The sequence below is a fragment of the Nerophis ophidion genome, linkage group LG13 (assembly GCF_033978795.1).
Source record: "Nerophis ophidion isolate RoL-2023_Sa linkage group LG13, RoL_Noph_v1.0, whole genome shotgun sequence".
NCBI classification, from domain to species: Eukaryota; Metazoa; Chordata; class Actinopteri; order Syngnathiformes; family Syngnathidae; genus Nerophis; species Nerophis ophidion.
In genome coordinates, this window is record NC_084623.1 from 57,870,492 (window position 1) to 57,883,595 (window position 13,104).

General features: G+C 40.5%; 1 protein-coding gene across 1 annotated transcript in view; it reads right to left on the reverse strand.

Annotated features, from left to right (window-relative positions):
- Window positions 1-13,104, reverse strand: part of dync2h1 (dynein cytoplasmic 2 heavy chain 1) — a 256,786-nt gene that overhangs the window by 148,856 nt on the left and 94,826 nt on the right. The window contains 8 exon segments of the mRNA XM_061919267.1: window positions 867-1,031; window positions 1,102-1,204; window positions 3,356-3,500; window positions 6,004-6,155; window positions 8,738-8,984; window positions 9,080-9,339; window positions 12,305-12,460; window positions 12,528-12,657. Of these exon segments, the coding sequence (XP_061775251.1) occupies window positions 867-1,031; window positions 1,102-1,204; window positions 3,356-3,500; window positions 6,004-6,155; window positions 8,738-8,984; window positions 9,080-9,339; window positions 12,305-12,460; window positions 12,528-12,657 (1,358 nt within the window).

The window sequence follows — 13,104 nt, forward strand, 5'->3', positions numbered from 1 at the left end:
GTTTACTTGTGTGTGATATCATGTGCGATACAAGCAGTCCTGCAGAGTGTTTACATGCGTGTGATATAATGTGCGATACAAGCAGTCCTGCAGCGTGCTTACTTGTGTGTGATATAAAGTGCGATACAAGCAGTCCTGCAGTGTGTTTACTTGTGTGTGAAATCATGTGCGATACAAGCAGTCGCTTGACCGCTCTGTTCCATAGTAAAGCTTCACCTTTGGGAATGTAAACAAGGAAACACCGGCTGTGTTTGTGTTGCTAAAGGCAGCTGCAATACACCGCTTCCCACCTACATCTTTCTTCTTTGACGTCTCCATTATTAATTGAACAAATTGCAAAAGATTCAGCAACACAGATGTCCAGAATACTGTGTAATTATGTGATTAAAGCAGACGACTTTTAGCCATGATAGGTGCTGGAAGAACATGTCCGCTACAACCGGTGACATCACTAGCACGCGTTATCATTCCGCGACGTTTTCAACAGGATACTTCGCGGGAAATTTAAAATTATAATTTAGTAAACTAAAAAGGCCGTATTGGCATGTGTTACAATGTCAATATTTCATCATTGATATATAAACTATCAGACTGCGTGGTCGCTAGTAGTGGCTTTCAGTAGGCCTTTAATGGGAATAAACATCGAATCCAACATGCTAGATCTTGCTGCATGATTTAATGCAAATTCAGTAGAATTTCAACCCTCCACTGTGCATTCCTCCATCACATGTTCAGTGCATTCTTCCATTACATGCACAGATAATTGGTACATTTCCACCCCTTTGCATCCCTAGTCCCCTTCTTTGCATGCTCCACTATCTAATGTAAGTATGGAATAGAGAAAGAGAGAGAGAGAGAGATCCTACCAGCCATGTTTCTCAGGGCGTCCGAGCCCCAATCACCACGGATGATGGAGGAGAGCATGTTATCGAAGGCGTGGAGATCTTTGGAGGACACCAGACGGTCTCTGAAGATCCTCCTGGCCTCGTGCGCCACCACCTCCAGCACACTGTCCGTCACGTCCGATTGAGCTTCCGAAGGAACGTGACAAACCACGAGTTAGAAGAGCTGAAAATGTGGAGGGGAAAGTGGCCCGCTCACCTGCAGTGAGGTCGTATCGCAGCAGGCTGAGGACCCACTCGGTCAGGACGCACGGTGTGAAAAGGTAGTGACTGTGGTCATCCACTGTCAACTTGGCCTTCACCTGCAGGACAACACACCGCATCAGTACTGAGCAATACAATTACACAGCATCTTTGTTTGCTGATACCGAGCCGATATAAATATAATGCGTTAACTTTTTTAACGCGCAATTCTCCTTTTTTCACTTTCGGCCCGTTCTGTAGCTATTCACAAAGTTTAGTGAGCAGGTTGTGTTGTGTGTGACCATGTTTGTTGACATTTTGCATAGGATTTTTTTTTTATTTGCACCATGACTAGGGAAGGTTGTTTGAGTTTGGTCGTAGAAGTAAAATGCTGGACATACCGTTAACACAGAAAAATACAAGATTGTCAACCTGATATATTATTAATATAATTGGATATTAAGAGTATGTGAAAGTTCGACTCCTACCTTGTTTACTTCCGTGAGGACCTCCTTAAAGGCCTACTGAAAGCCACTACTACTGACCACGCAGTCCGATAGTTTATTTATCTATGATGAAATATTAACCCAGAGCGAGGATGAAAGATTCGTGGATGAGGAAAGTAAAAGTGAAGGACTAGAAAGAAAAAAAAAAAAGACAAGGGCAGTGGGAGCGATTCGGATGTTATTAGACACATTTACTAGGATCATTCTGGAAAATCCCTTATCTGCTTAGTGTGTTACTAGTGTTTTAGTGAGAGTATATGGTTGTACTTAAAAGTCGGAGGGGTGTGGCCGCTGGTGTAGTGACTGCCAGTGTCTCCGAGGGAAGCCACGTTTCTCGACGAGGCAAGGCAGCCGGGCTGAGATTTTTTTTTTTTCCTCCACGGTGTAAGCATCCGACGGTCGGTGGCGGCCGGTGGGAGGAGGCAAGAGAGTCCGCAGTTGCAGGAGGAACGACGCAAGCTCTATGCTCATGTCTACGGTAAGAGCCGAATGTAAACATGATTGTGTTGCTAAAGGCGGCCACAATACACAGCTTCCCACCTACATCTTTCTTCTTTGACGTCTCCATTATTAATTGAACAAATTAGATTTGGCAACACATATGTCCAGAATACTGTGGAATTATGCGATTAAAGCAGACGACTGTAATTGGTGCTGTATCAAAATGTCCGCTACAATCCGTGACGTCACGCGCACGCGTCATCATAGTATCAACAGGATACTTTGCGCGAAATTTAAAATTGCAATTTAGTAAACTAAAAAGGCCGTATTGGCATGTGTTGCAATGTTAATATTTCATCATTGATATATAAACTATCAGACTGCGTGGTCGCTAGTAGTGGCTTTCAGTAGGCCTTTAAAGTAACATCCAACAATTGCCAGAACGACTTTTTACTGTCAATATCGGCTGCTGAGTTTAATTTTTTTATCTTTTCCGCGAGTGGCGTGCCTCGGGATTTGTCCAATAGAAGCATTTAAGTCTCACCTTAAAACTCATCTGTATACTCTAGCCTTTAAATAGACCTCCTTTTTAGACCAGTTGATCTGCTGCTTCTTTTCTGTTTTCTCCTATGTCCCCCCCAACCCTTGTGGAGGGGGTCCGGTCCGATGACCATGGATGAAGTACTGGCTGTCCAGAGTCGGGACCCAGGATGGACCGCTCGCCTGTATCGGTTGGGGACATCTCTACGCTGCTGATCCGCCTCCGCTTGAGATGGTTTCCTGTGGACGGGACTCTCGCTGCTGTCTTGGATCCACTTTGAACTGAACTCTCACTGCTGTCTTGGAGCCACTATGGATTGAACTTTCACAGAATCATGTTAGACCCGCTCGACATCCATTGCTTTCGGTCCCCTATAGGGGGGGGGGGTTGCCCACATCTGAGGTCCTCTCCAAGGTTTCTCATAGTCAGCATTGTCACTGGCGTCCCACTGGATGTGAATTCTCCCTGCCCACTGGGTGTGAGTTTTCCTTGCCCTTTTGTGGGTTCTTCCGAGGATGTTGTAGTCGTAATGATTTGTGCAGTCCTTTGAGACATTTGTGATTTGGGGCTATATAAATAAACTTTGATTGATTGATGGTCCAATGACTAGAAAAAGGTTGAAAAACACAGATCTACTTTGATAGGGTCAATAAAGGCAGGCTTTTAAAAAGATCGCCACCTCCCTGTGGGCGGGATTTATTATTTCCTCACGACGTTTCGCGGGGCCAAACTTCGGATACCCCCTGTTTTAGTGCCATTCCGCATGTTGTTGATTTGGCTACCTGTTCATAGAGCTGCACCAGAGAAGCAGCCAGCTGCTGGGTCTTCCCTGAGCTGGCCCAGGACGCTTGGCTGCCCAGACTGTGTCGCAGGATGGGCTGCAGGTAGGCCGAGTAGATGGTCTGCAGCTGCTCCTGGTCTGGATAGCTGGGGGGGGGGGAAGATGAAACATCCAGAGCACACAAAGCAGGAGAAGGGAAACAAAAGGTGAGAACTAGAAATGTCCGATGATATCGGACTGACGATATTATCGGGCATTAAATGCTTTAAAGTGTAATATCGGAAATTATCGGTATCGGTTTCAAAAAGTAAAACTTAGAACTTTTTAAAACGCCCCTGTACGGCGTGGTACACGGACGTAGGACGTCTCCCATTCAGGGGCCCCTACCCTCTCCCAAACACAACACAGGAGTTGCAGCACGACTGCAGCATGAGAGGTTTACTGGCGACGCTTGATGACCTCATCAAACCGCCGCGAGCGCAGCATAACAACAAGAAGAGTGTGTTGTTGCCGGTGCTGGAGCCGTGGCTAACAAGCCAGCTCGCTCGGTCACTGACTAGCTTATGTTTTTATTTCTCTGCCTTCTTTTTTGTTGTGATTTGTTTCCTCAGCTCGTTAGTCTCCAGCGAGGGGCGGACACTAAGGCACACCTGCAACATATTTCTAACGAAGAGTATTCAAGTTCGTCACCCACAGCTGGTCTTGTCGGTTAATTTTTTATCCTGCACCTACCAACGTGGATGCGCCTGCTTCGCCTCGTCAGTCCTGGTACGTGATTTTCCTTAATCCTGTATTTCCTAAAATTGTTGTGTTTGTTTTCTAGCCTCCTTGAGGCAGTTTAGACTTTACCCTGTGCCTAGTGCGCCCTGGCATTTCCACCACCGACCACTGGGGAACCTGTTCCATTTAGTATTCATGGTGTGCACTTCAGTCCCATCGCTTTTCGTTCCACTTTTTGGACTCATTAAATGTATTCCTTTTTGTTATTCAAACTTGCCTCTTGTCTCTGCATCCCGGGGTCACCCACTTGACTAGTTCATAAATGACCCCTTGACCAGTTCATAACACTAACGACATGGTTTGGGATTTTTTTAAAGTGTCTCTGACGGATAAAAAACTGGCAATTTGGTGTGCGAGGAGGAACCAAGACCTCTTCCTTTAACACCAGCAAGTATATCTCCCACCTCTTCAGCAATCATCAATCAATCAATCAATCAATGTTTATTTATATAGCCCCAAATCACAAATGTCTCAAAGGACTGCACAAATCATTACGACTACAACATCCTCGGAAGAACCCACAAAAGGGCAAGGAAAACTCACACCCAGTGGGCAGGGAGAATTCACATCCAGTGAAAGGAGATACAACATGAATACAAGCGGAATATGGATGAAAAGCAAAAGTACTACCACACAATTGTTGCTTATAGACTCTGCCGAGAAAAAACAAAAATGCAACAAAAACCACACCAGGGCGAAAGCCCGCGTTGTGGTCAGGGGCAACGCAAGCAGTATGGCAAAAGCTACGGTGGAGTTTGGTGTAGCTAGCCAACTTTGCAGCTTGCAGTGAATGCAGCATTTCAGAAGCTCTGACTGACTGCTAGGCCACTTCAAGCACTCCCCACCAGCTTGCAGAACGTGTGTGTTACTCATACAAATACGTTAGAGCAGGGCAGATTGAGCCCACTTTATCATTTCCTGTTATACAGTATGCCAGGCAGACTTGCACTAAAGGAGGACTATGTTATTGTTTACTTTATGACTCTAGTATACTCTGGACTGAATCTGTGTGCCTTCGGTGTTTTTGTAGCTGTTTTTTGAGGCATGTTTAAAAAAATGTACTTTATGTTGGCATTAGCCAAAAAGGTCTCTCCCGGTTGCAGTTAGTCCAGAACGTGGCAGCAGGACTTTTAACAGGGGCCAGGAGACGCCAGCATATGACCCCAATTCTAGAGAGTCTGCACTGTTCATTTTACAATTGATTTTAAAACATTGCTCTTTGCCTTTAAAGCGTTACGTGGCCTGGAACCTCATTATATCTCATTCAAATTGACACTTATTTCAAAGCCTTTTGAATTTCTTTTAACATTTTTGTTCTGGAAAATCTAGAAGAAATAATGATTTGTCTTTGTTAGAAATATAGCTTGGTCCAATTTGTTATATATTCTAACAAAGTGCAGATTGGATTTTAACTTATTTAAAACATGTCATCAAAAGTATACATTTATTGTGAGAAATCATTAAGATAATCAGTGTTTCCACAAAGATAAATATCATTAATTATTATTAATAAAATAGAGTTAAAGGTAAATTGAGCAAATCGGCTATTTCTGGCAATTATTAAAGTGTGTATCAAACTGGTAGCCCTTCGCATTAATCAGTACCCAAGAAGTAGCTCTTGGTTTCAAAAAGGTTGGTGACCTCTGGGTTATACAAATAAAGTGCATTGGATTGAACAAAATGAGGCATAATAATGTGTTAAATCCCCCACTGTATAAATCGGTATCGGTTGATATCGGAATCGGTAATTAAGAGTTGGACAATATCGGAATATCGGCAAAAAAAGCCATTATCAGACATTGTTAGTGAGAACATTAAAAAAAAAAAAAAATTGGTGAAATCAGGGCTGAAGTGTGTGATGATATTTACTCGATGGTGCAGATACGGACGATGGACGTGAAGCGGGAGGTGAGAGAATGGCTTCCCACAGCGCCCCCTGTTGACATGGAGGCCACCACCTGAATGTTCTCCAGGCTCACCCACTCCAGGTTTTCATCGTAGAACCCTTTATAGGTCAACACCTGGGGGGAGGGCACAGGCATGAAGAAACAATAACAACAAAAACAAAACATTTCGATTCAAGAGGGTCTGGACTTTTTCCATTTTCTGAAGTGAGTTCTCATAATAAGATTAAAGGCTTCACTACAACTGAATAGAGAATAAAATGAAGTGCACTAATTGTTCCAGAGTTGATTCAGCCTCGGCTGGATTAGATTAGATTAGATTTGATTTGATAGTACTTTATTTATTCCTTCAGGAAAATTACAATTTTCAGCACAATCCCATTCAAGATCAGACAAACATTACAGGGAGACAGAACATGGGAGCATGGCCAGTACTTACTGAGTACATGTTTACAGTAGTAGTACTTGCTGTGTATATGTTATAGTAGTACTACTTAGTGAGTACATGTTTACAGTAGTACTATTTGCTGTGTATATGTTATAGTAGTACTACTTAGTGAGTACATGTTTACAGTAGTACTACTTGCTGTGTATATGTTATAGTAGTACTACTTAGTGAGTACATGTTTACAGCAGTAGTACTTGGTGAGTACATGTTTATATAAGTACTACTTGGTGAGTACATGTTTATATTAGTACTACCTAATGAGTACATGTTCACATGAGTACTACTTGGTGAGTACATGTTTATATTAGTACTACCTAATGAGTACATGATTATATTAGTACTACTTGGTGAGTACATGTTTACATGAGTACTACTTGGTGTATACATGTTTACAGTAGTAGTACTTGGTGTGTACATGTTTACAGTGGTAGTACTTGGTGAATACATGTTTACATGAGCACTACTTGGTGAGTACATGTTTACAGTAGTAGTACTTGCTGTGTACATGTTTAAAGTAGTAGTTCCTAGTGAGTACCTGTTTACAGTAGTACTACTTAGTGAGTACATGTTTACAGTAGTAGTACCTGGTGAGTACATGTTTACAGTAGTAGTACTTGGTGAATACGTGTTTACATGAGCACTACTTGGTGAGTACATGTTTACAGTAGTAGTACTTGCTGTGTACATGTTTATAGTAGTAGTACTTGGTGAGTACATGTTTACAGTAGTACTACTAAGTGAGTACATGTTTACAGTAGTACTACTTAGTGAGTACATGTTTACAGTAGTAGTACCTGGTGAGTACATGTTTACAGTAGTAGTACTTGGTGAATACGTGTTTACATGAGCACTACTTGGTGAGTACATGTTTACAGTAGTAGTACTTGCTGTGTACATGTTTATAGTAGTAGTACTTGGTGAGTACATGTTTACAGTAGTACTACTAAGTGAGTACATGTTTACAGTAGTACTACTTAGTGAGTACATGTTTACAGTAGTAGTACTTGGTGAGTACATGTTTACAGTAGTAGTACTTGGTGAATACATGTTTACAGGACCACTACTTGGTGAGTACATGTTTACAGTAGTACTACTTGGTGAATACATGTTTACATGAGCACTACTTGGTGAGTACATGTTTACAGTAGTAGTACTTGCTGTGTACATGTTTAAAGTAGTAGTAGTACTTGCTGTGTACATGTTTAAAGTAGTAGTACCTAGTGAGTACATGTTTACAGTAGTACTACTTAGTGAGTACATGTTTACAGTAGTAGTACTTGGTGAGTACATGTTTACAGTAGTAGTACTTGGTGAATACATGTTTACATGAGCACTACTTGGTGAGTACATGTTTACAGTAGTAGTACTTGCTGTGTACATGTTTAAAGTAGTAGTACCTAGTGAGTACCTGTTTACAGTAGTACTACTTAGTGAGTACATGTTTACAGTAGTAGTACTTGGTGAGTACATGTTTACAGTAGAACTACTTATTGAGTACATGTTTACAGTAGTAGTACTTGGTGAGTACATGTTTACAGTAGTAGTACTTGGTGAGTACATGTTTATAGTAGTAGTACTTGGTGAGTACATGTTTACAGTAGTAGTACTTGGTGAGTACATGTTTACAGTAGTAGTACTTGGTGAGTACATGTTTATAGTAGTAGTACTTGGTGAGTACATGTTTATAGTAGTAGTACTTGGTGAGTACATGTTTAGAGTAGTAGTACTTGGTGAGTACATGTTTATAGTAGTAGTACTTGGTGAGTACATGTTTATAGTAGTAGTACTTGGTGAGTACATGTTTATAGTAGTAGTACTTGGTGAGTACATGTTTATAGTAGTAGTACTTGGTGAGTACATGTTTACAGTAGTAGTACTTGGTGAGTACATGTTTATAGTAGTAGTACTTGGTGAGTACATGTTTATAGTAGTACTACTTTGTGAGTACATGTTTATAGTAGTACTACTTGCTGAGTACCTGTTTACAGTAGTAGTACTTGGTGAGTACATGTTTATAGTAGTAGTACTTGGTGAGTACATGTTTATAGTAGTAGTACTTGGTGAGTACATGTTTATAGTAGTAGTACTTGGTGAGTACATGTTTATAGTAGTAGTACTTGGTGAGTACATGTTTACAGTAGTAGTACTTGGTGAGTACATGTTTACAGTAGTAGTACTTGGTGAGTACATGTTTATAGTAGTAGTAGTACTTGGTGAGTACATGTTTATAGTAGTACTACTTGCTGAGTACCTGCTGCAGGAAGGCTGCCAGGTTGCTGGTCCCCCATTTGTCCGGCTTGGGCAGGTTGATGTCTTTGAGGTAGAGGACCAGGTTCTCGCAGTCCTTGGGTCTGAAGACCCGGCCCGTGTTGGAGCTGAGCAGCAGGCAGGTCTGGCCCAGCTTCTGCAGGACGTGGCGAGACCAGGTCTGGGCGCTGCAGTGGACCACGGCCACCTGGGTGGAGCGCAGCCGCGAGAAGGCGAAGCGCAGGAGCATTCTAGGTGGCCAAACACAGCGTGGTGGTTTAGTTGCTGCATCACTCCTGTGAGAATCCTGCGTGCGAGTGAAGCATTGTATCTATTGAGAAGTTACCCTTTCCCACAGCCCTCGGGTCCCACGACCATGAAGGGCTGCCTGTGCTCGGGGGTGAGCCAGGTGGAGAAGCAGTGCAGCGCCCGCTGCATGTCGGCGGTCTCAATGACGGGCAGAGACTGGCAGCAGGAGAGATGTGCCAGTGTGAGGCTGGCAGAGCGCTGCAAGGTGTACGCTGCAAGATGGCCACTGTCGTGGTCATAGTAGGTGTCCAGAGGCTTCCTGATGTTTGGAGGACTTTCTCTGGCCCAGCTCAGCAACTACAGGAACATACATACATATACATATATATATATATATATATATATATATATATATACACACATATATATATATATATTTATATACATACATATACATATACATATATATATATATATATATATATATATATATATATATATATATATATATATATATATACATATACATATATATATATATATATATATATACACACATATATACACATATATATATATATATATATATATATATACACATACATATATATATATGATATGTATATATGTATATGTATATATAAAATACACAACACACATATAATATATACAATACACAACTTACATATAATATATATATATATATATATATTACACAACATATATATAATATATATAATAATACACAATATACAATATTGTGTATTATAATAGCATGTATAATATATATAATAACAAACAACATACATAAATCATTTTCTGCCGCTTATTATATATATATATATATATATATATATATATATATATATAGTACACAATATACAATATTGTGTATTATAATATATATAATAATACACAACATATATATAATGTATATTTAATACACAATATATATATAACACACAACATATATATATGAATATATATAAATATATATATGAATATATATAATAATACACAACATACAAATTATATATATATATTATATACAACACACATACACACACATATATATTTTATATATATATATATATATATATGTATACAACCTTTGACAACAAAACAATGATACACTTATTTAATAATACCAGTTTAAGATTTGACAACAAAACAAATACATAGTTATTTGAAAATACCACCTTAACATTTGCCAACAAAATAACTACACACTTATTTAATAATACATTTGACAACAAAACAAGTACACACTTATTTAATAATACCACCTTGACATTTAACAACAAAACAATAAATTGTCACAATTCAATAAAGGGGCCTGTTTTTGTAGTAAATGTGTGAAGTTGGTCCCCCCGACCTTGTCAACATCTGCCCAAACTTGTCCCAATCATTTGTGACGGTTTGTGCTGTGAACATTTTTAGGAGTGTCAAAAAATTAAATCAATGTTTGAATGAATCACAATTTTTGCTTCTGGAATTCTTTTTATCCATTCCCAAAAAATATCCAAAATAAAAAATAAATAAATAAAACAATTATTTATCTTTTTTGTTTTAATCTCTCCTGTCCAGCCCCTCAGACAAATCATATAGTAGATGTAGATAATATATATATATATATATAGATATATACAGCATGCAATTAAAGTGGAACATTATCAGCAGACCTATGTAAGCGTCAATATATACCTTGATGGTGCAGAAAAAAAACCATCTATTTTTTTAACCGATTTCCGAACTCTAAATGGGTGAATTTTGGTGAATTAAACGCCTTTCTGTTTATCGCGCTGGAGGCGATGACGTCAGAATGTGACGTCGCCGAGGTAACACACCCACCATTTTCATTTTCAACACATTACAAACACCGGGTCTCAGCTCTGTTATTTTCTGTTTTTTTGACTATTTTTTGGAACCTTGGAGACATCATGCCTCGTGGGTGTGTTGTCGGAGGGTGTAACAACACTAACAGGGAGGGATTCAAGTTGCACCACTGGCCCCAAGATGCCAAAGTGTCTGCCGCCAGACCCCCATTGAATGTACCAGAGTGTCTCCACATTTGACCGGCGATGCTAAAGCAGACATGGCACAGAGATGTATGGATAACCTGCAGATGCATTTGCAACGATAGTCAACGAAATCACAAAGGTCAGTTTTGTTGATGTTGACTGCCAGCTAATCGATGCTAACATGCTATTTACCGGCAGTGCTAAAGCAGACATGGCACAGAGATGTATGGATAACCTGTAGATGCATTTGCAACTATATCACGTTTCCTTCCACCCACATTTAATGCGAAACAAACACTTACCAATCGACGGATTTAAGTTGCTCCAGTGTCAAAAGATGCGAAAGTCCTGATCGTTTGGTCCGCACATTTTACCGGCGATGCTAACGCAGCTATTCGGCCATGCTATGGCTATGAATAGCGTCAATAGCTATTCGCGCAATAGCTTGAGTTTCTTCTTCAATACTTTCATACTCCAACCATCTGTTTCAATATATGCGTAATCCGTTGAATCGGTTAAATCGCTGAAATCCGAGTTTGAATCCGAGCTAATGTCGCTATATCTTGCTGTAGTATTCCCATTGTTTGTTTACATTGGCAGCACTGTGTGACGTCACAGGGAAATGGCCAGTGTCTTCGCAGAGAGCGAAAATAAGGCACTTTAAAGCTTTATTTAGGGATATTCCGAGACCGGTAAAATTTTGAAAAAAACTTCAAAAAATACAACAAGCCACTGGGAACTGATTCTTATTGTTTTAAACCCTTTTGAAATTGTGATAATGTTCCCCTTTAACACCTGGCGTCTTTTTTGAAGTGTGCTAACTTTTTTGTTATCATGCTAACCTTAGCATACTAACATGTTATGCTAGCATTTTAACTAAATCTATTAGTCTTTCACCTGAAAGTCATGGCATTTAATACCTGGTGCCATCTTAAATGTGTGCTAACTTTTCCTATGTTATCATGCTAACATTGACATGCTAACATGTTATGCTAGCATTTAACTAATTGTATTTATTTTAATCTAAAAATCATGGCATTTGATACCTGGTGCTATCTTACAAGTGTGCTAACTTTTCCTATGTTATCATGCTAATGTTAGCATGATAGCATTTTATGCTAACATTGTAGCTCCTTCTTAATGATTTAAAGCTAAAATGTGTGCAAGTTGGTACCTGTACTGTTCACATTGTAACATGCCAACTTGAGCATGCTAACAGGAAATGCTTTGAGGTTCCCAGCACAGATTGCTGCCCCCTCTTCTAATCATCATGCTTCATCCACAACCAGACATGTGCTCACCTCTCTGGCGAACTCTTGCCGAGTTTTCAGATTGAGATTTCCTCCCAGACCTCTCAGCAGGCCCACCAGGAACTGGCCCCGCTCGGTCACGGCGCTGAGGTGGGACAGGCCATTGAACACGGAGCCCACCAGACTGGTTTCCACCACAAAGTCGTTCTGGTGGAAGGAAAGGGAGGTTCCAAATGAAGACACGCTCATTGGTACTCATGGCAGGCGCGCCTACCTGTTTGAGGACCCAGTCCAGGGCTTGTTGGAAGTAGTCCCCCAGCCAGCCTTCCAGATTGGAGCGACACTGCTCGGGTTGGTTGAGCAGCCACGACTTGACCAGGGCGCCCACGTCGATGTCCTCATCGCTGCACGGGCACAGGGGATGTTAAGACAACTACTTTTTCCCTACGCTTTGAACCCCGCGGCTTTGTTGATTTGTGTTCCCCTGACAACAATAATAAACATTATTGTATAAAAAAATACAAGTTAACATTGACTGGGTGTTTTATTGCCTGGGCGCCATCTTTTGGACATGTTAATTCACTGCTGCAGTGTCCTTCAATTTATTGGTAGTGTTTTTTTTGCTGTTCAATAATAATAACAATTAAAGCTGCAAGCAGCGATGGACGGGACTAACTTTTGCTGGTGTTTCCTGCCTTTACCCATTCAACATATCTGTATCTGCACATTACCTACCTTCCCTGGATCCTGGGGTCACACTGGTGCTTCTTTCTGTCACCCATACACGCTGGTGCTTCCTGCCATCACCCAGACAACATATCTTTACCTGCACATTACCTACCTTCTCTGTA